The sequence below is a fragment of the Crotalus tigris genome, unplaced genomic scaffold, assembly GCF_016545835.1.
Source record: "Crotalus tigris isolate CLP2741 ecotype Arizona unplaced genomic scaffold, ASM1654583v1 scf7180000024433.1590703, whole genome shotgun sequence".
Lineage (NCBI taxonomy): Eukaryota > Metazoa > Chordata > Lepidosauria > Squamata > Viperidae > Crotalus > Crotalus tigris.
The window spans coordinates 1,099,774-1,122,838 of NW_024100600.1; the positions used below are offsets into that span (position 1 = coordinate 1,099,774).

Here is a 23,065-nt window from a genome sequence, read left to right on the forward strand (position 1 = left end):
GTTGACCCCTCAGGTGCAGCCCTGGTTGCCTCACTGCCCCACTGGGTCTGATGTGCCATTCTGGGCCGTTGCTGCACCTGGTTCCTCCCCTGCAGAAGAAGAGGGGTGTCCCTGGGGGCCTCGCCCGGCCCTCGGCTGGGTGACCTGCATAAGGAACCAAGGGAGGGGGCTCTCCCACCCGCCTGCTCAGGCCCCCAGCTCTCCCAGCCCCGCCCATCGGGGAGCCCTTAACGGCCCCCGGGCCCCTCTCGAAGGGCCGGAGGGCGGCCGGAGTCGCGCTCAGAGGAGACGGGAAAAGGAAGGGGGGCCCGGGGGCAGCGCACTTCTGGCCTCCGTCTGCCTGGCATTTCGTGCCCGGCTTTTCTCATTGTTTAAAGCCGCCTCGGGCGTTGTAATAATGGGAAAGGCGGGCGGAGATCCAGTCGGCCCTGGGAGCAGAAGGGGCCACGCGAAGCCCTCGGGGCTCTTCAGCCCGGCAGGGCCCTTCGCGCCGCCGTCCAGGCGGTGGGGGGGGTCCCGGCAGGAGAACCGGCGGCGGGGGGTGGGCGGCAGGGTGCTCGGCCGGGCTCGGCACAGCCGCAGAGGCGGCACGCGAGTTCCGCGAGCGGCCGCGCTCCTCCGACCGCGCGGGGGCAGCAGCGGGCGGCGCGGCCGCTGTGGGCGCGCTCGGCTCAGCGGGCCGCGGGCTGCAATGTAGCGAGCGGAGGAAGCGGCGCGTCCGGGCCAGCCGACCGGGCCGGGCCGGGCCCCTCCCCTCCCCATGGGCGCGCAGGTAAGGGCCGCAGCGGGGGCGGCGGCTCCTCCGACCCGTCCCCTCTCCGGCGGGGCTCCCGCGGCTCCCGGCCTTCGCGGCGGCCCCCGGAACGGGCTGCCTGGCGCTGGGGGCTCTCCGCATCCGGAGGCCTCCGGTTGGGCTCCCTCTGCCCCGGGGCCGCTTCCGCAATGCCCCCCCCCCGTCTGGTGCTACTGCGGGCAGGTCCGCGCGAGGCGCCCCGCTCCGGTTCAGCTGGCCCGGCCAAGTGGCAGCCCAGCCTCGTGCGCTTTACCTGAACCGGTTCCCATTGTAATGCAAAGTCTGCGTGCCTCCCGGCCGCCCCCGGCCCCCTTGAATCAGCTCCTGCCCTCCCTCCGCCCCGCCTCCTCGTGCGGCCTGCTGTCTTCCCAGGGGTCTGCTCGTGGCCTGTTTGGGCCCTTTTTTGGCCGTTCGGGCTGTAGCCGGAGCAGGCTGACATACTGACTGAAAGCTTCGGCTTCTCCCCCTGGTCTACAGGCCAGGATGAGGGCAGGCTTCTTCCAGGGATATGGAAACAGATACTGGCGTGATTACCCTGAGCTGAGTTCAACAGTTAAGCCTTTACAGGGCTTGCTTGGTTTTGTCTTTGTGTGATATGTGAACCCAGCCCTGGCTTATGGCTTATCCTGATGTCCAATTAAACCAATATCCACAGTCTAAAGATCCACATTTATTCAGTAGTGATCCAGGCTTAGTCTCATTATTTTTAATGGTTTTAAGTCCCAGGGTCTCAAAGTGGTGGTTTGATACCAAATTCAAGACTTTCAGCAAAACATTTTTTCATGTTTAATTCTAATTCTCCTTTATGGCATTCCTGAGGCGTGCGCTTTAAAAACTCAGGCTCTTGCTGAGCTGATAGTGGCCTCCCTGAAAAGTTATTCAGCAGACACTGGGTGGAAACAGCAGGGCCTTCAATACTACCTCCCCCCTCCCCCTGGGTGGGTGGGATAAAAGCATCATTATCATCACCATCCTCATCATTAGGGAGACTTTCTGGTGAGAATCCACCCAGCTGTTAGGCTCAGCAAAGCAGGGATGCTCTGGATGATGTCATTTTAAAGCCTCCTTGAGGAAATGAGGCAGAACAAAAGAGTCAAATAGGAGAATTAGGAAACGTGGTGGGATGGAATGTCCTTTTTCAGACCCCCCAATCACAGGAGCATAGCCCCCTCCTCTTTTTTTCTGTCTCTTGTGCTGTTCAGGGACAGCAACCGAGGGCACCTTCCTGCTGTGCTGGCTTCAGACTCCTCCAGCTCCCTTCCCTTCTTTGCCTTCTCTCACCCTGGAGCTCCCTAAATCCGCCTTGGTAGTTGTGCAAGTAACCTCAGAATCCTTTGCCTGGAGGGGGGCTGCATCTGCTAGAGTTCCCAGAGTTGGAGATCAGGGTCACTGCAACTGGGGCTGGGAGATTCTGTACCCCAAATAGCTCAGAGCTGATAGATCAGGAGGAGGTGGGGGGAGGATTCTGCAGCTCTACTGTCTCCAGAAGGGTGGAGTCCTTGGTGCAGTCTGAGGCTGGTTGTTTTCTTGAGAGGTTTCTTTCTGAAATTCTTACTCATTCCTAGGATATGACTGGCAGCAACCATGTTGCTCCAGAAAGTGCTCTCAGCTGTCCAGCTAGATGTGTTCATGACTCTACAAAGCACCTGGGGACCATCTGAGCTGGCAGAACCGGCTTTTCTGCCTTCCGAGGATGCCAACGAGGCTTAACAGGCTGAGAGGAGCTGAAATTGTACGGGGAAACACTCCAGTAGCTTTTGGCAGGCTGAGACCCTGAGCTTGGGATAGGCATGCTTTGAGGATGGCTCAGGCTCTTCCCCTTGACCTTGGCTTCCAGCAGGTTGGACTGCTATGGAATATGATGAGAAGCTGGCCCGTTTCCGACAGGGCCACCTGAACCCGTTCAACAAAGACCCACTGCAGAATTGGCAGGAGCAGAAGACAGCCGGGCCCGGAGAGGACTTTCCTCAGAAAGGTGAGCTGTCCCCTTCCTCGCCTTGTCCTTGGGAAGGACTCGGCAGCACAGGATCTAGACTGGGTGCGGGAGGATTTTCCATCCTTTCCCCTGAAGACTGGATCAATGCCTTTTGGAAACTTGAGGGCAGGATTTCCACGGCCAAGGGTATCCCATCAACGTCGGCCTTGGGGTGGGGCTCCAAGTCAGCCTCCAGCTCTGCCTTGAAAATCCCAAAGCTGCCCTGGCAACCTCGATTTCTGAGTCCCAGATGGCTGCTGTCCCGTGGGAGAGGCCTGCTTGCTCACAGGCCTTTGCTGCAGCTGAATAGAGGAATGGGCTGTCCTGTGGCCTCTTCCGCCTTTGACTCTGGTTCTGTCCCCTGGGACTGGCCTTGTGATGGCTGGAGCTAGTCAGGAGTAGATGCCACTGACCAGCTGCTAGTTTTGCCAAGCCCGGGGTCTTCAGGCGACAGAAAGGAGGAAGCGGTGACCTTTGGCACACGGAGCCCAGATAGTTTCTGGCAGACCAAGTTTGCGGGACTCTCCGTTCTTCTGCCCTATTCAAGGCAGAGCTCTCCTGGCAATGCTCTGCGTGCCGAGCAGGCTTCTCTAAAGGCCGAGTGGTTTTTCTCTCCCCCTCCCCATGTAGATGTGACTCTGGGACTGTCCCCGGAGGAGTCGGTATTCCACTGCTCAGAGCGCACCATGGACCTGGGCCTGGCAGAGGACCACTTCTCGCGCCCTGTGGTAAGAAGGCAGCCTGTGGGGCTCGGCCTGCTGCAAAGGCAGAAAAATGCCTGTACAAAGGAGGGGGTGGGGGTGGGAGAGGCTATAATGTGAAACACCTGCAGGCCAGAAGCTCTCAGCTTAGCAGAGGCTGGGTGCCCCTGCGCTGGGCGGTGGCTCTTCCCCAGCAGGGCCTGTTCCTGGCCTCAGATGTGGAGCAGCTGCGGCAGGCTATCGAGGAGTGGAAGCAGAAGATCCTGGAGCTGCCGGATAACTCCGAGAAGCAGAAGGACGCCGTGGTGCGGCTTATCCACCTGCGCCTACGGCTCCAGGAGCTGAAGGTGCAGCATAGGCCGGGGAGGGTGATCCTCAGCTGCTGCCCAGGGGTGGATGGTGGGTTCTCAAACATCTGGATTCTTGGGAGGCCTTGCAGCCCTCCAAGGAGAGGACAGGGCTTCCTCTCCTCTCCCCTTAGCTGAATGGCCCCAGCCCCCCTGCCACGATTCTGGGGGTTGTGGAGGGGGTTTTTGGCTCAGAGGACAAAGGGTTGTAACCGCCCCCCTACCCCCCCCCCGCAGGACCCCAGTGAGGATGAGCCCAACATCAGGGTGATCCTAGAGCATCGCTTCTACAAGGAGAAGAGCAAGGGAGTGAAGCAAACCTGCGACAAGTGCAGCACTGTCATCTGGGGTCTTCTCCAGACCTGGTACACCTGCACAGGTGAGCATTCCCCCCTTCCTCCCGCCTAGCTACAGAGCCTGGTTCTGGCAAGGAGGGGCACTGGCTTTCCTGCCCAGCCTCTGGGCTCGGGTCAGCGTGGTGCTTCCTTCGCCCTCCTCCCAGGCTGTTCCTATCGCTGCCACAGCAAGTGCCTGAACCTCGTCACCAAGCCATGTGTGCGCTCTAAGGTCAGCCACCAGGCCGAATACGAGCTGAGCATTTGCCCGGAGACGGGGCTGGACAGCCAGGACTACCGTTGTGCCGAGTGCCGGGCACCCATCTCTCTCCGTAAGCTCTGGCAGGGAGGAGGGAGACTGAATCGGAAGCTGCCCCAGGCGGAGCTCCTACTTCGCTCGCCAGGAGGCCTCGCTTCAGTCCAGGCTCTTCTGCACCAAAAGGCTTGGGAAGGGCCATTTCTGGCCACTTGGGTCTCGTGAGCAGATGCGACTTTTGGGCTGCCCTTTCTGGAGGGCACTGATGGGGCAGGGGAGACCCCATAGTAAGATGGTTCTTTATTGTCCCAGCAACTGGGACCTTCCCAAGGACTCCATGCCTTGCTGCTTACCTGACTTCTGCTCTTCCTGCTATAGGTGGAATCCCAGGTGAGGCTCGGCAGTGTGACTACACAGGCCTCTATTACTGCAGCAGCTGCCACTGGAATGATCAAGCTGTCATCCCGGCCAGGGTCATCCACAACTGGGACTTTGAGCCCCGCAAGGTAAGCGGAGCTTGGGGTGGATGAAGTTTCCCCCAACTAGAGGGGGTGACGTGAGGTCTGAAGTCGGGGAGCCCTTCCACACAGCCTGGTGTGGGGAATGAAATGTGCCTGTGTCATGTTCTGTGGACCAACAGAAGAACCAGTCTGAAGGACACACTGTTCTTCAGTTGTTTTGAGCCATAATTCCCATCCTCCCCTGACATCCTAGCCAGCTAAGGTGATGTGGAATGGTTGTCCAGACCAAACTGGAGGGCACCAGCTGCCTAGACTGTGGGGCAGAACAGTGATGGGATGTGAGAAGCTTTGTAGAGCACCCCCTTCCGTGTCTTGTGCTTGGATGAAATACACATGTGTTTTCATTGGACTGGGCGCTTACCATCTTCCTCACTATGTGAGTGAGGATGGTTTCTATGGAGCCCCATTGTCCAGGGGAGGCAGAGAGGAACTGCCCTGCCCAGACCACGTCTCACACAGAGTGCTCCGTTCATCCTGGAGTGGGGCAGGCCAGATCCCCTCTGAGGCCCTACGGGGCCATTTAGTCGCAGGCCTTCCCTGCAGTGTGTGTCTACTGTCTGCTTCAGGAGGCCAATGCGATTTTCAGGTCTCTCGGTGTAGCATGCGCTACTTGGTGCTAATGGTGTCCCGGCCAGTCCTCAAATTGCGGGAGATCAACCCTCTTCTCTTCAATTACGTTGAGGAGCTGGTAGAGATCCGGGTGAGTATTGGAAGGGCTGGGAGTGGGCCTAGAACGCCTCGGGGGGCTCAGAGGGCCCTGGGATTCCAAAGCATCGGGTCCTGAGCCGTGGGTGGGCAACCACTTCTTGGTCAGGTTCTCCAGCCAGCGGTCTCTTCCCCCCTCCAGAAACTGCGTCAGGACATCCTACTCATGAAGCCGTACTTCATCACCTGCAAGGAGGCCATGGAAGCTCGGCTGCTGCTCCAGGTCAGAGAAAGCAGGGGGTGGGCGCAGTTGGATTGGGGGTGCTTGAATTCCCCAGGTAGGAGAGAGTGTCAACCCCCTTCCCGTTTTCAGCCTTCACCCTCCTCCCCACTTCTTCGCGCTCCCCCCCCCGCAGGCAAACTAAACTCCTGTGCCTCCCTCCAGCTGCAGGACCGGCAGCACTTTGTGGAGAACGATGACATGTACTCCCTGCAAGACCTGGTGGACGTCAACGCCGGGCGGCTCAGCTGCTCCCTGACGGAGATCCACACCCTCTTTGCCAAGCACATCAAACTGGACTGTGAGGCAAGGCTGGCTGGGGGGGAAGCCGCAGCCAAGCATTGGTAGAGAGGCTGCTGCTGCAAGGAGGCCCTGAGGGGCCTTGTCTTGGCTGCCAGTGGCTGCAGGGGTTGAGTGAGAATGAGAATAAACCGGTGTAGAAAGAAAGGAAGATGATCTTGGTGGAAACGCGCAGGAGCTGTTGCCTAGCAGAAGGGTCCAAAACGTGTTTTTAAGCCCAGAACTGTAAGGTAACATCCAGAAGAGGCTCAGATGGCGCCCTCCCAGATTCAGTGGCACACAAGAAGAGGAGGTGCATCACAATCATACTTGCAAGATTCTGAAGTTGCTGATTTTTGGTTTTCAAAACTCTCTAAAAATATCTGTCGTGTTGAGCTCACCATGTTTCATTTTCTTCTATTAATTTTCCTTTTCTCTAAAATATTTTGTATTGGAAAATTCCCCCCATCACCACTTAAATATCTATCTATATGAGGGTTGCAGGCGTTTGGCAGCCCAGGATTGGTAGTCATGTGAAGGGCACATCTGTGGAGGGGCTTGGATTGGCCCCGTGACTCACCACCTTCTCTTTTTCTTCTCACAGCGGTGCCAAGCAAAGGGCTTTGTGTGTGAGCTCTGCAAGGAGGGAGACGTGCTCTTCCCCTTTGACAGCCACACCTCAATGTGCATGGACTGTTCAGCCGTCTTCCACAGGTGAGGGCAGACATTTGTGACCAGCTGCTGCTGCTGCTTCTGTGGAAGCCAGTGGGCGGGTGGCTCCTCCAGAAGAAGGAAGCTAACGGGCCCTTTGCCTTTCCTCTCATAGGGACTGCTTCTACGACAACTCCACAACATGCCCCAAATGCGCTCGACTCAGTCTTAGAAAAGAGTCGTTGCTCAGGGAGCGCAATATGGAGCTAGAAGCCTAAGTGTGGCTTCCCTGAAACAGAAGAGACCTCGGCCGCACCACGGAGTTCCCAGCAGGCCTGTGACTTCCTTGTCCTTCTTGAAGGGAAGCAGCTCAGACTGCCAGAAGAGGGCCAGATGGGAATGGCAGGCCCAGGCTGGAGAAGGATGCTGCCCCTCCCACCTCTGGACAGAGGTCAAAACTCTCCTTGAGTTTCCAACTCCGAGGCTCTCCCTGAGGGAGTCTGGTCCTGGCTGTAACTGGCAGAGGTGGGGAAAGGGCTGCCAAATGACTTTATGGAAAATGGGTGCCCCCCCCCTCCCGCTCAGTAACTGGCTAATATCATCCCTGCTTTTCTGGCCTCTTTACAGACTATGATAGTTCAGCAAAGACAATGGCTGCAGCTGGGCAGGCTGTAAAAATGGCAGCGTTTGGAAAGTCGTTCTTTTGACCATCTACTGTGGAGATGGACCCAGAGACTTGGTTTTCCTTTCCCATCCCCTTAGCGACATAATGGCAATTGCCAGGACTGGGTGAATTATAGAATCTTCTCTGTCAGCCTTGAAAAGAGACTATGGGACTCTTTACACCACAGTAATTTATCACAAGCACTAAAATCACTTTAAATAAAGCTAAGTATAAATATTGAAGTCGGATAGGGTTGTGGGCGGCCTTCAATGTTGTTTCTCTTCTCTCTCCAAAAATATTTCATCCTCTAAAAGTGGCTAACTGAAAAAATCCCATTTTTGGTAGTTTTAGCTATTATGAGTATAGTGACCCAGCTGACAGCCACGAGGGAGGATGTTGGGTAACAGCATCTCCCGTTCAAGTCTCCTGGCCCTGCCCTCTCTGTGTCACCTGGGTTGTGTGCCTGCTCACCGAATCATCCATTCTTTCAACAGAATCACGAGCGATGGCCATCGTGACTCGAGGCACCCCTCCCCTTGCATAGATTCTGATCGTTTGCGGTCCTGACCCTGACATATTACAGGAAGTTGAAAAGGTCCTGATTGAGGCCACCAGGTTTTGAAGACATTCCTGGAGATACTTTGGGAGGTTATCCATCCTAGTTCAGAAGAAAGGGAATTTCGGTCCTAAAAAAAAGGAATGCGTCTTGGAGGCAATATTTATATTTCACTAAAAAGAAGGGCTGAGGAGCAAACATCTTGATTTCCAGCCGGCATAGGTTTTGCTCTAGCCAAATTCCTGCAGGTAGCAGTCGGGGTGTCAGACTGAATTCTGCTCTTGGCTCGACAAGGCCAGCTGGAAGGTTGCCCCAGTGTATAGCTTGCAATTTCCACTCAGACTCCAGGTATTCCACAACGGCAGGGCTCCACCCGCAAAGCTTGTCTGATGTGGACGTGGTATTTCAAGCCCAAGTGGGGCTGCTTGTCCTCTGCCTTTTCCTGTGCTGCTGCCCCCTTATCAATTCCCCCCCCCCATCTCCAAGCTGCAGAAGGGAAGGTCTGCCCCTGCCTTCCAGTCCCCGGGAGATCTATCAACATGCCTTGTACTGACTTAGATTGGGTCCATCCAGACCGACAGTCTTTAAGCCCAAATGCCATTTTCCCGCCATGTTTTCACAGATGCTCTGCCTGGAGAAATGCAGGCATCCCCCAGCCCTGAAGCTTTCTGCCTGCAGTGTCTGCGTGAGTCCTGGCTTGGAGTAAAAGAAACTACCTTAAACCAAGATCATTTTCCTGACTTGCATGGCCCTGTCTACTTTAGAAGCTACCAGAGGTCACCTTGATCAGAAGTGGAAAATGCTTCCCTGCTATGACTTCCTTTCTCAGTATATGCGCTGACCCACTGCCAGAAAAGGATCGGGGGGGGGGAGCAAAAACCCTACAGAGACCATTTGAAACAACTTTAATTACCAGAACATCGGAGGTAGCAGAGGGGTGCTGTACAAGTACGGGCAGAATTGAATCCAAAGGGGTGGGGGGTAAAATAGGGGGAACGCAGAGCACGGAAGAAACACAACAAAGATGGAGGTTCCAAGTACTGAGGACACCAGACTGGTTGGGTGGAGTATTGGTGAGATCCCAGGCGGACCTTGCTTTGCAAAAAACTGGAGTTGGCTGCCCTTGTGAAGATCTTGCTTTCCTCCTGAGAGTTTAGCCATTCTTTCCTTGATGCTGGGGCCCAAGAAAGTGCTCCTTGGTGTTTAGAATGCAAATGTGCACCCCTTTCCTTGTGCGTTGGGCCTTGCTTCCTTGGTGCCCTAACCATTAGGCCAACAGCAAGCATCTCTCTTTTATTGCGCAGCTGTACGTAATCAGGCGAGGGTAGCTGTATCATCTTGTAAGGGGTTTGCTGCACAAGAGGCTGACACTGTCTAGCTGAGGAAAAGCCAACAATTGGTACTTGGCGTATCTGTGCTTGACCCCAACATGCAGCCTGGAATGTCAAGAAGACTGGGGCGTCCATCCCCGATGCAGCCAGGATGTGGCCAAGATTCAGCAGGGCCTGCAAGGGCAACGGGGGCTGTTGTGCTGCTTAAGGGAGGAGGTGGCCGCTCCAAACTTGGACCTGCATAGGACTGGGCTGGGGGGAGGGGGGTTGAGGGTTGCTGATGGGCTTTGGACCAGGACTTCTGCTTGGCCCATCCCTGTTGCCCCCCTTTTGTGCCAGGGGGATCCCTGCCTACATGTCTATCCAGGAATCCAGATGAAATTGTTGCCTAGGAGTGGCCTCTCCCCACGCCCCCTTATGACGTTTGCATTGAAAAAGTTTGCTTCAGTGCCTCTGGGTGGCCCTAAAGGATATGGAGAGCTGAAGCCATTCTTGCTACCAACCAGGGGAATTTTTATTTTTCTGGTTTGCAAAAAAGCCCCACCGAGAACAAGTCTGAGCTGCCTTCCTGGGGTTTGGTTTTCATGTTGGATGTAACACGGGTGGCCTTGGGAGCTGATCTCCAAGTCAGCCAGATGGGTCTCTCCAAGCCCAAGTGACCCTGAAGTGGGAGGCCTCATCCGCAGAGCCTCTCCCCGTTCTTGGCCCCGGAGAGCAGCTGCAGCAAGGAAAAGCAAAGGGAAGCGTGGCAGGCATCTTGGCTGGCCACAGCGAGGATGTCTCCTGTCTCTGGCAGCTTCGGGTGGCTGCCTGTCCCTTGTGCCTCTGCTGCTCTAATAGAGGCACCTTCTCCTGGGCTGGTTGCTGCTGAAGAAGAGACCGCAGACTGACTGAATGAACAAGGCCAGGGGTGCCGGCTGGGCAGCCCATCCTGGTCCAACAGTCCGGGGAAGGCTGGGCAAGAGCTGCAAAAACAGGGCAGGAGAGGGTGGCAGAGCACCAGCCAGGCCCCTTGCTGATAGTGCCAAGAACAGCCACCTCCCCCTAAAGCTGAGCTCCCTGGCAGGCGGGGTTTAATAGCAACCGGCATCAGATTATATGGTGTTTTCTCGGCTGAAGTGAATGACTTGAGTTAGCAATGCAAACTCTTGCCCTGTCCTGAGTCAGGCAGGCAAAAGGTGCATCCAGAGGGCGGGGAGGGACACTGTGCTCGGAGTCTGCCCCCGTAGCCCCCCACCCCCCGTCCCACTCTTCTTACCGAGAAAGGTGGGAAGGTCATGAAGAACTCCAAACTGGTGAAGGCTGAACTAACGGGTGCCTTGGAGGATCAGTGACTGAAGGGAGAAGGCAAACTCAAGGGAGCCTTGCAGGCTGGCTCCCCTCCAGCTCCATGGAGGCCCTCCTGATAGGGGGAGATGGGGGAAGAAGGTCTCTGCTGTCCCCCAGAAGCCTGAACCACTCTCACTCTTCCTCTCAAAGGGTCTGGTCACAGGTGGGGGCTCTGGAAGCACCTGGGATCCTGCTTCACGCCCGTCGCTTCTCCTTGCTTGGCTCAGCTCTCTTGATCCCCTGGGAGGTTGGTGAGCAACTACAGCAGCCGTCTGGGCCTTGCCAGCCCTGCCACGCCACACCCCTGGCCAGCTGCCTCTCGAGAAAAGTTTTTCGGCTGAGGAAGGCACTCTGCTGCGACATAGGTGGGCATCGGCTCCAGGGAGATATCCTAGAGCCCAGCTGAAGTTGGGGCCAGTTGCGTTGGTGCTGTGCACTTTGCACAAAGCTGTGGAGCAATGGGCAAGAGTTAAGGCCATTGGAGACGACGTGTGCTTGGAGCGGAGCAAAGTTCCAGGATTCTCGTGGCTTCAGTGCCCCCGAGATGGTGCTGTGTTCGCCCCTCAGTTCCTTTGGTATAATGAGTTGCTTGCCTTGGCAGAGGAGCTTCCTGGCTCAGCCCAGCAGCACTCAAGGCACACGGCTGAAGTCGCCCTCCTTCGGGCTTCGGCAGCTCTCACCCCCAGCCTCCCCAAATAAGGTTGGGAGAGCACCCCCCACTCAGACTACCTTCTCAACCAAAGGAGCAGTGGAAGGTTCAAAGTGCCTGCAGGACATGGGAAGCCCAGCGGTGGGGGGTGTCTGCTGGGGTCTGAAAGGAGATGGGCAAAGTCAGTGGTGGGCAAGGAGGAAGGGGGGCTCTTGGCACAAGGTGCAGCTTGAAAAGGTCCCAGTTGTGCAGGAGGAATGAACAGGTGCCTTAAGGTCCCAAATGACGGACAGTGCAAGAGTGAAGATTGGCACCTGGGTGGGGCTCCTGCCCTCCCCCCACTTATTCCTCTTTTGGCTTTTCCACAGCCAGGAAAGCCTCAGCTCGGAGCTTGGAATCGCCGAGGTGCTTCTTCTCCCGCCCCGCTTCAGCTTTTGTCCTTGTCCAGGAGGGGGAGCGAAGGTAGCCGGCTCTGGGGGTCGAGTGGGGATGTGGTCCTGTGTAGGAATAGGAGGGGAGGGGTTGCCTTTAGCCCCTCCACCGAATGGAGGCTGCCCAGCAGCTCTAGCTCCCCGCCCAGCCCCATCTACGGAGAGAGGCACCTGTTTGCATGGGGAAGGGGGCACAGAATCCCCCAGGAGGGAGCAAAGCTCTACTTTTGCTTCTTGACCCCTGACGTTCAGGGCTCCTGCTTAACTCCCACAGTGGCTGCACTCAGCTGTATGTGTGACCCCTTGACCATGGTCGGAGGGGAGAGTCCTTCCATAGCTTTCCCCTTACAATCACTGGAGGGTCAGGTGGGACAAGCAGAGCCAAAGGCAGGAGGGGGCAACCCCCAAAAGCAAGCAAGGAAGCCTTGGTGCCAGCAGTGCCTCAGCTGTCACTCACAGCAGAGGATATGCTTGACAATGAATGCCCCATCATCAAACACACACACACACACACACACACGCACGCACGAGACTCTGGAGGGGTCGCCTACCAGCTGGGGGCTCTTGGGCTGCATTCTCCTCATCGGAATCAGCAAAGACCTCGGCCAGCTCTTGGTCAGACACATCTGTCAGCTCCGTGAAGTCTAGGAGGTCGAAGTGCACCTCGAGAGAGGAAACGCTGCTCAGGGGTTCTGAGAAGGGACGGTGGGTGGGTGAGGGAGCTCAAGATCTTCCTCTGTTGGAAGCCTCATGAAGCCCAACCCCCCCCTCCGCCTAGCCCTGTACTTACGCCGACGCTCTGCAACCTGCAGCAGCCCTGCCGTGGGGACCGGGGCCCCTCCTTCCTCCTCAGCCGGGGGGCTGCGGGGTGCGTCCGCCCGCCCATGCGTGGAGAGGGTGATGTGGGTCTGCGCCTCCAGTGTTGGGGTTTCCTGGGTCAGCTCTGAAATGACAAAAGGGGGCATTGCGGAAGGGGGTATTGGGATGGAGAGGCCGCCTGCTCAGCCTCACAGCTGCCTCCTAGTTCACCAGGGAAGGGTGGCACTTCACCAGCTTCAGCCATGGCTCCTTGCCTGTCCAGCGGGAGCCACCTGGAGGAGGAAGGCTCCTAGCGCCACTCAGGGGACTGACCACAACCCCCCCCCCCGTAAAGGCCCCCTCCCCTGGCCTCTTCCCTGTTGGCGAAGGGGGGCCTTGGGCGTGGGTTGCAGAGGGGCTGCTCTGCCACCGATGGCCGCTTCGGCTGGGCAATTCCTGCCTGCTCAGCCCGAGTCCACCCCCTCCCAGGAGGGCCATTTCCTGACCGCTGGCTGTTTGTGCAGTCAGCACCCCCCACCTCAGAAGAGCCCTCCAGACGGGCGTCTGCAGAGCTGATGAGCAGCAGCTGTGGGGTACCAGGAACCTAAGACTCCACCCTGGCACCCAGCCTCGCGCCTGCAGAGACAACAGGCCGGCTTCTTTTGGAGCAGGTGGTAAGAAGACAAAGGCTGATCTGTCCTGGGGAGGGAGAGGCAAATGGGGCCCCAGAGCTGGCTTTTTGCCTGGTATGCCTCAGTAACGCTCTACCCCTCTGCAGGGGGGGAGGCTCGGCCTCCTGGAGGTGCCCTGGGAGAGCGGCAGCAAGCCTGACTGCACAGGGGCCTCTCTCTGCAGCTGCCTTTCTGAGGACACCTGCCTGCCATTGAATTGCCAGCAGTGTCTGCTCCAATGAACCATGGGGGGGGGGGTGTCTCTAAGGGGGAAGGAACTGAGCCATCTCAGAGAAGGCACTTCAGGCCATGCAGTGGTCCTGCCCTGGCTGCATTCTGGAAGGAGCCTTGCAAGCCTGGCTCTCCTCGGGCACCCTCTTCCCTGACGGAATGCCATCTGGATCACCCAGGTTGTCCTTTTCCATCACTGTTGCCAGTTAGCAGGGAAGGGGAGTTGCAGCAAGGGGGGAGTTTAAACTCTGCAAGCAGAAAATGAGTGAGGGGAGGTGTAGCTACTTGTGTCTGGATGTGAATGGATGTGATTGCCTGCACAAGCGGGTGCACCAGGCAAGAGCTTTGACCCACAGCCCTCCCTCAGCAGGTCCTCACGGCTGCTTCTTGCTCAGATACCCCATTTGCTCGTCTGCAGAAGCCTGAGACTGTCCCCAAACGTATCTCCCCCAAAGGTCTGAGGGACCCTTGGGAGGCAAATCCATTTGAGGGCAGTTGCACCCTGGAAGGGGGTCAGCCGAGAGGACCGACGCCTGGCACAAGCCTCGAGAGCAGAAAACAAGCCAAGAGGTGGGGCGGCCTTGGGTTTCCTCTCCACCCTCCTGCGGCTGAGAACAAGGTGACAGGAGGCCGGGCTGAACACCTGCAGGAACAAATTTAGGGGAAGAATTTAAAGATGGAACCCGAGTGGAGCCACAAGCCATGGCCAAAACCTCCTTACTGGTCCTGGCCTTTTATGGCAGCACAAGAGACTTCCAGCTCTTGCAACCCACAAACTGATTTGGCTCCTAGAGCCAGCTGGGGTGCTGGCAAGGGGCAGGCTGCTGCTGCTGTGGGTTCCTGGGGAACATCCCAGCTTTATATATGGGGAGGAGAGGGAGGGGAAGCCAGGCAGAAGGGAGAAAAACAGCACCCAGACCTCAAAGTCCTGAATTATTCATGCCCAGGTTTTTAACAAGCAGAGTGTGGGAAAGTCGCAAAGGAGAGGTGAATATACTGGGATACTTCTGGGTCTCAGCAGGCTGAGGCCAGCATGACCAGCTTGCAAAAAGAGTTGAGCTTGGAAGCATCTCCCTTTCTGAAGGCCTCTTTTCTGCCCCTCTTCATCTGGCCTTTTTGCTTGGGGGGGGGGGGGTTTGAGAGCCTGTTGTCCACTTGGCTGCTTCTGGGAAGAGACCGACGGCCTCAGAAGTCAGCCAGAAGCCCCTTTCAAGCAGGGTCTGCCTGCCCCTTCCCGTAAGTCATGTGCCCACCACCGATGGAAAGGAGCACTGGGACGGCCCCGCAGCTCTGCAAGGGCAACCTGACGATGTCTGGTGGTGGCCATTTCAGCAGGATCCCTAAGATGTTGCTGGCCTGAGGGCCCTCGTAAATGCCCTCCTCCTCCCCAGGGCTGCCTATCCACTCCTCCGCCTCCAGCATTTGGCCAGACACGCTCAGTAAAGGCAGGAGCATACGGCTGCCTCCCTCCGACCCACCACAGTCTGCCACGCTGGTGTGGCTATTCCTGTTCTGCAGCAGGACTGATTTCATGCACAGGAGCTGCACCCAGAGGGCTGGGACCAGGGTGCCCCCAGGAAGTTGGGAATCTCCCTCTGACAAGCCCACGCCCTGCTCAGTTCCTCCAGCAGAGATCACACCCATCCCTTGGGCGCTCTGGGGGCAACATGCTGGGGACCACTCTGCCTTGGGGGAGGGGTGGAGCTGGGCTCAGGGGTCCTGTGAGGCAGAGGAGGCAGCTCAAGCCCTGCCACCTCCAGCAGGCCAAGCACCCTTCAGGGTCTGCATTTCAAGCAGCCCAATAAGGGTCACAGCTCTCCATACTTGGCCCCAATGGTTCCCCTAAAGGACTGGACCGCCAATTCCTCCCGGTGGATTACTTTCGTTTCCCATTTGAAACTCTGTCTGCCTTCTCTCTAATTCTGCTGATCCACTTTCACGCTTGGCCTGGCTCCCTTTTCTAGCTGGGGTGTCTCTGCCTAGAGCAAGCAGTTCGCCTGCACGAAGAGCCAACCACGGGTCCCCCCATCCTGAAGTAGCTGCTCAGAGGGGCCACTTCTTTCTGGGAGGGCTGGAAAGAGTTCTCAGAACAAGGAGACACTCAGTCAACCTTCTTGGATCTCGCCTGTTTCTTTTGGCAGGTGGGAAATTTGCAGCACGGAAAGCAGAAAGGTCAGCTGTGTGGCCTGGAGATGCTGCAGCTGAGACTGGACAAGACTGGAGGGATGCAGTCAGTTCAGAGAGTTCAAGGCTTGTGAGCTGCTCTGGCTGGAGAGCTGCTTGGTAGAAGCCCTTTCTCAGCCGGGCTGCCTTCCAACCCTCTCAGGTCCCCTTTACACTTCCACCTGCCTCCAGCAGCCCCTCCCTGGGCACAGAGCAGGCTGCTCCCCCCCCCACCTCCACCTCCTCCCTGGTTTTCTCTGATCCAGCAGCCGCCCTGAGTCAAAACGGGGCTTGGAAGACTCTCACCGCCACCCCCAGGACCGCTGCTGCTGACTCACGTTATAGGACCTCAGCCGGGCCTGGCTCAGGGCTGCAGGCTGGCACAGCAAGGGAAGAGGGGGCTGGGCCCGGCAGCTTCCGCTGAGGTCCAAATCACCCAGGCTGAATCTGCCAAACTGGCAGCCCTTCCCTACAACCATCAGTTTGGGGGGGGGTGGCACTGAATTTTGGGGATCACTGATCAATCCCGTCAAGTCACTGCCCCCTTTGGAATTTGGAAGTTTCCAGGATGGTAAAAACAAACACCCCGCCTGGATCAGGGCACCCAGGCATGTAAGCTCTTGAAACCAAGGCTGCAATACACCCAAAGCTCTAGAAGCTTTTGTGAGTGGTAGCAGGTACCGACCCCCCAAAAGGCACGCTTCCTTCCTCGCGCACATTCACACATGCTTTTTAGCGATAGGAGTCCAAGGGCATTCCAGTCACACCCCACTGCGTGCTCCAGGCATCCCCAGAGGCCACAACTTGCCTTGCCGCCCCTCGGGCAACTCAGTTCCCTTTGGCTTAAACGCGGCCACGAGCTCCGCCGCGTCTCTAGCCTCCAGCGCCTAAAGACTAAAGACCGACGGGGGAGGTGGTGGGGAGGCTTATTTGCCGAAGCCGCCTTAGCTCTTTGGAGCCGCCTCGGTTTCAGCAGCCCTGCAAGTGGAAAAGGGCATCCAAAGTTGACAGGAGAAGCCCGTTTCTGGCGGGCAGGCTCCGTCCTTCGATCCCGTTCCGCTCACCTGTCCTTCCCCGAGGGCAGAAAGCCTTTTGTCCACCGAACGGGGAACGCTCCCCCTCCCGGCGCATCCCTCGCCGCAGCGTCGGGCCGACCCTCTGGGCCCCGCCAGGGCTCCCCATCTGGCAGCCCCTTCGAGCAACAGTTGCCCGTCCGCGCCGCCAGCCGCCTCCAGACGCGCCTCGCCTTCCGCGCCGGCCGAGTCACTCACCCGGCGGGGCGGCCCCTCCCGGCGTCTCCATCCGTCCCGGCTGCACCAGATGCTCGCTGCGCCGCTTCCGCCTCCCTCCGCGCCGCCGCCACCACTGCAGCCGCCGCCGCCTGAGCGCACTTCGCTGGCGGGGAGGAGCGGGCCCGGCGCGGGGGAGGGCGCAGGGCGGGGAGGGGGGGCGAGCGCGCCCGGCCGCCGCCGCCGCCGCATTACAGCCCGGAGGAGGCAGGGAGCCGTCGAGCGGCGCAGGGCAAGGGGAGGAGACGCCGGGCGGGGCGAGCCGCGGGCGGGCATCGGAACCGAGCAGTCGCCTCTCTTGACCTCAGGAGGGCGAGGGCTCGTCTGAGCACAAGCCGAGTGCCACGGCTCAGGGTGTCACCCGCGTGCCTGCGGACGGAAGGGCGCGATGCTCCCCCGGCCTCCGGCATGCAGCGAACAGCCCGGGGGCGAGCCTGGCCGAGCCTGGCGCCCGCCTTCTCTCCGGACACCGACCCGCCGTCTGCTCGGGAGAGGGCAGCGTGGCGGCTCTTCGGGGGACCGGCCTGGCGGGGCGGAGCTGCAGATGCGCCTCCCGCGACCGAGACCGGCGCGCCTCGCCTGCTCCGCGCGGGAGCCGCTGCTCAAAAGCGCCGAGCCCTCCTGGGAGCACGCGGTGCCCCCGAGGCTTTGCCGCTCCCGCAGCCGGGTCGCTGCCGGGCCCGGGCAGAGGGGGAGCCGGGGCTGCCCAACGCTCGAATCGGGCACCGACACTGCAGGCCAAGTGGCACTCTGTACGTGGACAGGAGTGCCTTCTTCTGGTTAAGCACAATGTGGGGGAGGGGCTGATCCCGCTTTGCGGGCACTTCCCGAGCGGAGCCCCCTCCAAGGCCGGGACTGGGGTAGCGGGGCCCAATCCCGGCCGAGGCCGCCCCCTCCCCTCCGCCCAGCCCGCGAGCGCGGGAGCCACGGCGGCCCCGCCCCGTTGCCAGGGCGGTCGTCAGGGGCGGCTGCGCGGCCCGCGCTTCTCGCGAGGTTTGGGTGACGGTTGCCTGGAGACGCGGCGGCCGAGCGTCTCTGTCCCGCGGCATCATGGTGAGGGCCGCCAAGCTCGCCTCGGGGGCGTCTCGGCCGGGCCGGGCGGGGAGCTGCGCCGGCTCCCTCCCCTCCGGCTGCGGGCCCGCCTGGCGGCCGCGCCGACATCCCGAGCAGGAGTCGCGGGGGTCCCTCCCTGGGGTCCGGGGGCGATACCGGGCAGGGGGACCCACCGCGCCTCTCCTCGCCCGACCCGCAGGCGCCCAAGAAGAAGGCGGCGGAGAAGAAGGGTGGCGGCGGCAAGAAGGGCAAGGGCGTCAAAGCTCCGGCGGCGGCGCTGGTGGACGCGCTGCCCCCCGAGGGCATGTCCAAGGAGCAGGTGGGCGCGCGGGGGGGCGGCCGGGGCTGCACCGGGGGAGGGGGTGGCGGGGGCCCTTCTGGGTCCTCCGCGAGGGACCCGCCCGGCCGGGGCGGCGCGTCCCTCCTGGGCTGAGCCTGCGGGGGGCCTCTCACAGCTGGAGGAGCACATGGCCCGCATCCGGGAGGAGCTGGACCGCGAGCGGGAGGAGCGCAACTACTTCCAGCTGGAGCGGGACAAGATCCACACTTTCTGGGAAATCACTCGGCGGCAACTGGACGAGAAGAAGGCCGAGCTGCGCAACAAGGACCGGGAGATGGAGGAGGCGGAGGAGCGTCACCAAGTGGAGATCAAGGTACCGGCGAACCCTCCTCCCTTGGCTCCGGCTCCCCAGGCTCTCACCCTGGGCGCTGTCCTGCCGCAGGCTAGCCTCTCTGCTGGTCACCCCAGGTGTACAAGCAGAAGGTGAAGCATCTGCTCTACGAGCATCAGAACAACCTCCCGGAGCTGAAGGCCGAGGGCACCGTGGCCATGAAGCTGGCGCAGAAGGACCACCGATCCCAGGAAATGGAGCTGCGCAAAGACATGCGCACTCTGAAGGTGGAGCTGAAAGAGCAGGAGCTGGCCAACGAGATGGTGGTGAAGAACCTCCGACTGGTGGGTCCTTCTGCCTCTTCTGCTTTGTGCCCTCCGGAGCAAGCCAGCTTTGTGTCTGCTTCTGCCTTTGGCAAAGCAGCCTTTGCCAGACCCTGTCACTGAGCAGCATTGCTGTCTTAACAGAAACAGCAAGAAGACCTGACACATCTACGCAATGACTTTGAGAGACAAGTGAAAGGTCAGTCTGAAGACTCGGTACATAATCTGGAATGTGGAAGCCCACCTTCACCAAACTCAGCATCCTCCGTTCAGCACAGCTCAGTGGCTACGGCTTTCTTTCTCGGGCAAACCTAGAAGTATGTGAGCACTGCTTTACAGCAGGCAGTGTGAATGCTTGCAAGTGTAGAGTCAAGCTTTCTCCCATGTCTCCAAAGTAGGAGGACGGGCCTGGATAAGGAGGGTCCATCACCCACATCTGTCTACAGATGACTTGCATACAGTAAAGCCGTACAAACAGTCTCGTGCTTTATGGGGTGGGATGTGGTCCACTGCCCTTGGGGGATCTTCAGGCCTAGTGATATCTTCCCCATTTCCTCTGGAGCCGTCAGCTAAGGATAGAGACCTGGAGAGTGACTGGCCTGGTGGAACACTCAGCCCAGCCTGGTTGGTGCTGCCTCTGCAGAGATTGAGGCCAAGTATGAGAAGAAGATGCGGGTGCTGCGTGATGAGCTTGACCTGCGCAGGAAGACAGAAATCCACGAGATCGAGGAGAGGAAAAACGGCCAGATCAACACGCTGATGAAGAATCACGAGAAGGCCTTCAGCGACATCAAGAACTACTACAACGATGTCACCCTCAACAACTTGGCACTGATCAATACTCTCAAGGTAAACAACAGAGTGGCCTTCTCTGTTGGCATCGACAGAGCAGCCGGAGCCCTGGGTGGGACTGGCTTGGCTGGTCTGACTAGAAGATTCACACCTACCATGGTGGGCCGGGCCTTGCTGTAATTGGAAGCTTTGTATTCCTTTATTGGCATAGGGCATGTGATTATAGGGAGCTTTTTATTTACTGCCTCTTTGGTATCAGCACTTGTTGGTTCAAGAAGAAAAACAAAAATCCACAGTAGGGTTTCATTAGGAAATCGACCAAAGAACATGCAAGGTTTTGCATTATCCTATCGTCCCGGCTTGGTCTTTGTATGTTCACGTGGGATCTGAATGGAGAAGGAACCATTGGAGGAGCTTGAGAGGGGACGTGGCGACTGCTGGCCTTGAAGGTCTGAGATGCTCCCCCTCTTCCTGGAACACAGGAGCAGATGGAGGAGATGAAGAAGAAAGAGGATCACCTGGAGAAGGAAATGGCTGAAGTGCTGTTGCAGAACAAAAGGTTGGCGGAGCCGCTGCAGCGAGCCCGGGATGAGGTCTCCGAGCTGCAGCGGAAGCTGGCTCACTATGAGAAAGACAAGGCCATCTTGGCAGTAAGTGGCAGGGCCCTTGGGACTGGGACAGGCATTCCAGCTAGCTTGCAGAGCAGGGGGTAGTTGGGATGAGGTAATGCCAGCAATTAAAGTTACTGTGGCCCTCTTGAAAGTGGTGTGGAAGTGTTGTAGGGTGGGTGCTTTCTCCTCCTGCCGTTTTTCTGTGGACCACCTGAATGGAGCTCCTGGGCTAGGAACAGTTTATAGACCCCTTGAGAGTTTAGGGCCTTTAGTGGCATGGGCCGGGTTCGGCAAGCGTTGCTATTCAAGGAATGAAAGTTAAGGGGTGTAAAAGAACCCTGGAGACCTCCTTCACCTTTTTACCCTCCTTTTGCACGGTCTGCCCAACAAGCATTCTTCATTCCCACAACCTACAAAGGTCTTGCAGCTCTTTTGATCCCCTTTTCCCCTCTAGAGTATTCGGGCCCGGCTGAAAGTCACTGAGAAAGACCTGAAGGATCTTCAGTGGGAACATGAAGTGCTGCAGCAAAGATTCAGCAAGGTGAGGGCTGAGGGCCAGCCTTTACTTGGTGGTTGATCCTGGCACGGATGGAAGGGAGGGAGGGAGAAGCCAGCCCGCTTCTGTAAATAGCCGATGGAACTCTCCCCCACTGTGCCATCACACTTGGCATAGATCAAAAACTGTTTAGAGGTGGGTCAACCCTCTGCATTATCTAGTGCCTTCGCACTCAGGTTTTAGATGCTAAGGACATTTTCTGCATGCAAAGAGGGCTCTGCTCCTGAGCAGTTGTTTCTTGGCTGATATTTTCCTACCTATCTTCTATCTGGGTGCTGGGCATCCTTAACAATAGCCGCACAATCTGATGCTGGAGATCGCTTAATGCTCCCTGCTGTTGGCTTTGGAGGGATGTTGCCTTGCTGTCTCCACAGGTTCAGGACGAGCGCGATGACCTGTACCAAAAGTTCACCAAAGCCATTAACGAGGTGCAGCAGAAAACTGGTTTCAAGAACCTGCTGCTGGAGCGGAAGCTTATTGGCCTTGCCAGCCTTCTGGAGAAGAAGGAAGTACAACTGAACGAGGTGTTGGCTGCCTCCAATCTCGATCCCAGCGCTCTCACTGTGGTCACCCACAAGCTGGAGGTACCGGACCCACCCAACCTCTGGAAATTAGATGCAGCTGCCCGAAATGTTACTGTAGGGATCCTCCTTGTCCTTCCTCTGCTGACCAATTTCTGGCCTGGCCGGAGGGTGGAAATCAGTATCAGCAATCTGACCTGTTTAGGACTGGGCTGAGCAGCTCAGGCATTCCAGGCCCTGTCGGCGCCAGTAATGGGAGACCCGGAGACCTGCACCTCCTTCCGGCAGCTGCTTTTGCTGTCAGGCGCTCAGCATTCTTGTGCTCGGCTGCTGCTCATGCAGGAGGCCCCTTTGCTGGTCCTTTCTCGATGCCCGGATTGGATCTGGTACTGAGCCCATCAGACATGTTTTAATTCCATTTCTGGGGGGCAAGTCAGCCTTACTCTGACTTCCAAAGGGAGCCCCCTTCTCCTTGGAAGGACTGGCAGGGACCCCTTCAGGATTCCCGTTTGTCTTCTAGAACTTTCTTACCAGAATTCCGTGTGGTACTTGGGGCAACATTGACCCCCCACTGATTACCGTCAGTGTCTTTAAGATAAAAGTACTCATGGTTCTCAGTCCTGTGGCTGCTGAGAGAAGCTTGAAAACAGGTGGGCCTTTTGAGTCAGACTTCAGAGGCAGGACAGGATGGGGATTGGGAGGGGAGGGGGCATAAGAAGGATTATTCCTAAAAGAACAGTAAGAGACTCACCTTGGTCAGCAGGACCACAAGACGCTGGAGAGCTGCTTTGGAGGCAGTGCCTTGAATGTAGTTTTAAGAGGCCAATGTTTTCGCTTTGCAGGATGTGCTGGATTCCAAAAACAATGCTATCAAAGACCTCCAGTACGAGCTGGCCAGAGTCTGCAAGGTAAGAGCCGCAAGTGGAAGGAGCTTCCCCAAGGAGCTTAGACGAGGCCAGGGGCAGCACCAGGCCACGGGGCATTCAGAGATCCTTCGCTGGGGAACCTGTTTCTGCTTGCAGCATCCATGGAGCCCTGTGGTATTCAGAGTCCCACCGCCAGGCAGTCCCCCTCTAGACTGTTGGAATGCAGCCTTCCCAGCTGTTGCAGTCCTGGGGACAGCTGCCCATGCTTGCAGAGCTGCCTCCTGGAAAAGCCTGGCCTGAGCCCCCCCCCTCAGCTCAGGCCTGCAGTTGTTCTAGGCAGAAGAGGGAAAGCGGGCACTGCCTTGGCTGTGTGAGGCAGACTCCAAACAGGGAGACCTGAGCTGTCCTGCAGAGAGGGGGCGGGCACTCCTTCTTGGTCCCCAGCCCACTGTTTAGCCTCGCTGCCCCCCTCTCCCCTCGCAGGCACACAACGATCTGCTGCAAACGTACGAGGCAAAGCTCACCTCCTTCGGGATCCCGTTGGACAATCTGGGCTTCAAACCTCTAGAGACCTCCGTGCTGGGACACACCCTTGGCCAGGGCCCTGCAGGATTTGTCTCCACCCCCACGTAGCAGAGCTGGCAACATCCTCTGCAGGAGATCAGCCCACAGGCAAGCCAAGCCTCCTGCAGCTTTTGGGGGTCAGTGGAGGAAGCTGCCCACCACAAAGAGACTGGGCTCGCCTGCATGCCTTTTGTATTAAAGAGGTCTTAAGGGGGCTTTTCATAAATTTCAGACAAATGGCCGGTGCGCAGCAATCTTTGATTTATCCTCACA

The 23,065-nt window shown here is 58.1% G+C and overlaps 3 protein-coding genes across 8 annotated transcripts; 2 read left to right on the top strand and 1 right to left on the bottom strand.

Annotated features, from left to right (window-relative positions):
- The first annotated feature begins 647 nt into the window (after positions 1-647).
- On the top strand, positions 648-7,695 carry DEF8 (differentially expressed in FDCP 8 homolog). 3 transcript variants are annotated; one of them, XR_005555153.1, is made up of 13 exons: positions 648-772; positions 2,631-2,768; positions 3,399-3,496; positions 3,667-3,816; positions 4,054-4,195; positions 4,319-4,483; positions 4,786-4,913; positions 5,515-5,628; positions 5,776-5,856; positions 6,019-6,159; positions 6,737-6,846; positions 6,959-7,308; positions 7,411-7,695. XR_005555153.1 is itself a non-coding variant. In XM_039331014.1 (12 exons), exons 2-12 carry the CDS (start codon positions 2,645-2,647, stop codon positions 7,059-7,061), a joined length of 1,356 nt encoding a protein of 451 aa, XP_039186948.1. In that variant the 5' UTR covers positions 648-772; positions 2,631-2,644; the 3' UTR covers positions 7,062-7,695. The 3 variants fall into 3 exon arrangements, 2 of the variants coding, with proteins under 2 accessions (XP_039186948.1, XP_039186949.1); XM_039331014.1 differs by having other exon boundaries at positions 6,959-7,695; XM_039331015.1 differs by having other exon boundaries at positions 650-772; positions 2,634-2,768; positions 6,959-7,695.
- A 1,181-nt stretch (positions 7,696-8,876) lies between these two features.
- DBNDD1 (dysbindin domain containing 1) lies at positions 8,877-18,089 on the bottom strand. Of its 3 annotated transcripts, none has more exons than XM_039331022.1 (4): positions 16,878-18,089; positions 12,534-12,686; positions 12,295-12,435; positions 8,877-11,809 (listed from the first exon to the last, which is right to left on the bottom strand). In XM_039331022.1, the coding sequence occupies exons 1-4, from the start codon at positions 16,906-16,908 to the stop codon at positions 11,655-11,657; spliced, it is 480 nt and encodes a 159-aa protein (XP_039186956.1). In that variant the 5' UTR covers positions 16,909-18,089; the 3' UTR covers positions 8,877-11,654. The 3 variants fall into 3 exon arrangements, with proteins under 3 accessions (XP_039186956.1, XP_039186955.1, XP_039186957.1); XM_039331021.1 differs by having other exon boundaries at positions 16,671-18,089; XM_039331023.1 differs by having other exon boundaries at positions 12,534-16,584; positions 16,671-18,089.
- On the top strand, positions 17,957-23,031 carry GAS8 (growth arrest specific 8). Of its 2 annotated transcripts, XM_039331019.1 has the most exons (10): positions 17,957-18,267; positions 18,404-18,601; positions 18,697-18,903; positions 19,027-19,081; positions 19,526-19,731; positions 20,157-20,324; positions 20,740-20,826; positions 21,216-21,425; positions 22,205-22,270; positions 22,712-23,031. In XM_039331019.1, the coding sequence occupies exons 1-10, from the start codon at positions 18,253-18,255 to the stop codon at positions 22,859-22,861; spliced, it is 1,362 nt and encodes a 453-aa protein (XP_039186953.1). In that variant the 5' UTR covers positions 17,957-18,252; the 3' UTR covers positions 22,862-23,031. The 2 variants fall into 2 exon arrangements, with proteins under 2 accessions (XP_039186953.1, XP_039186954.1); XM_039331020.1 differs by lacking the exons at positions 17,957-18,267; positions 18,404-18,601; positions 18,697-18,903 and having other exon boundaries at positions 19,050-19,081; positions 19,445-19,731.
- Positions 23,032-23,065: the final 34 nt, after the last annotated feature.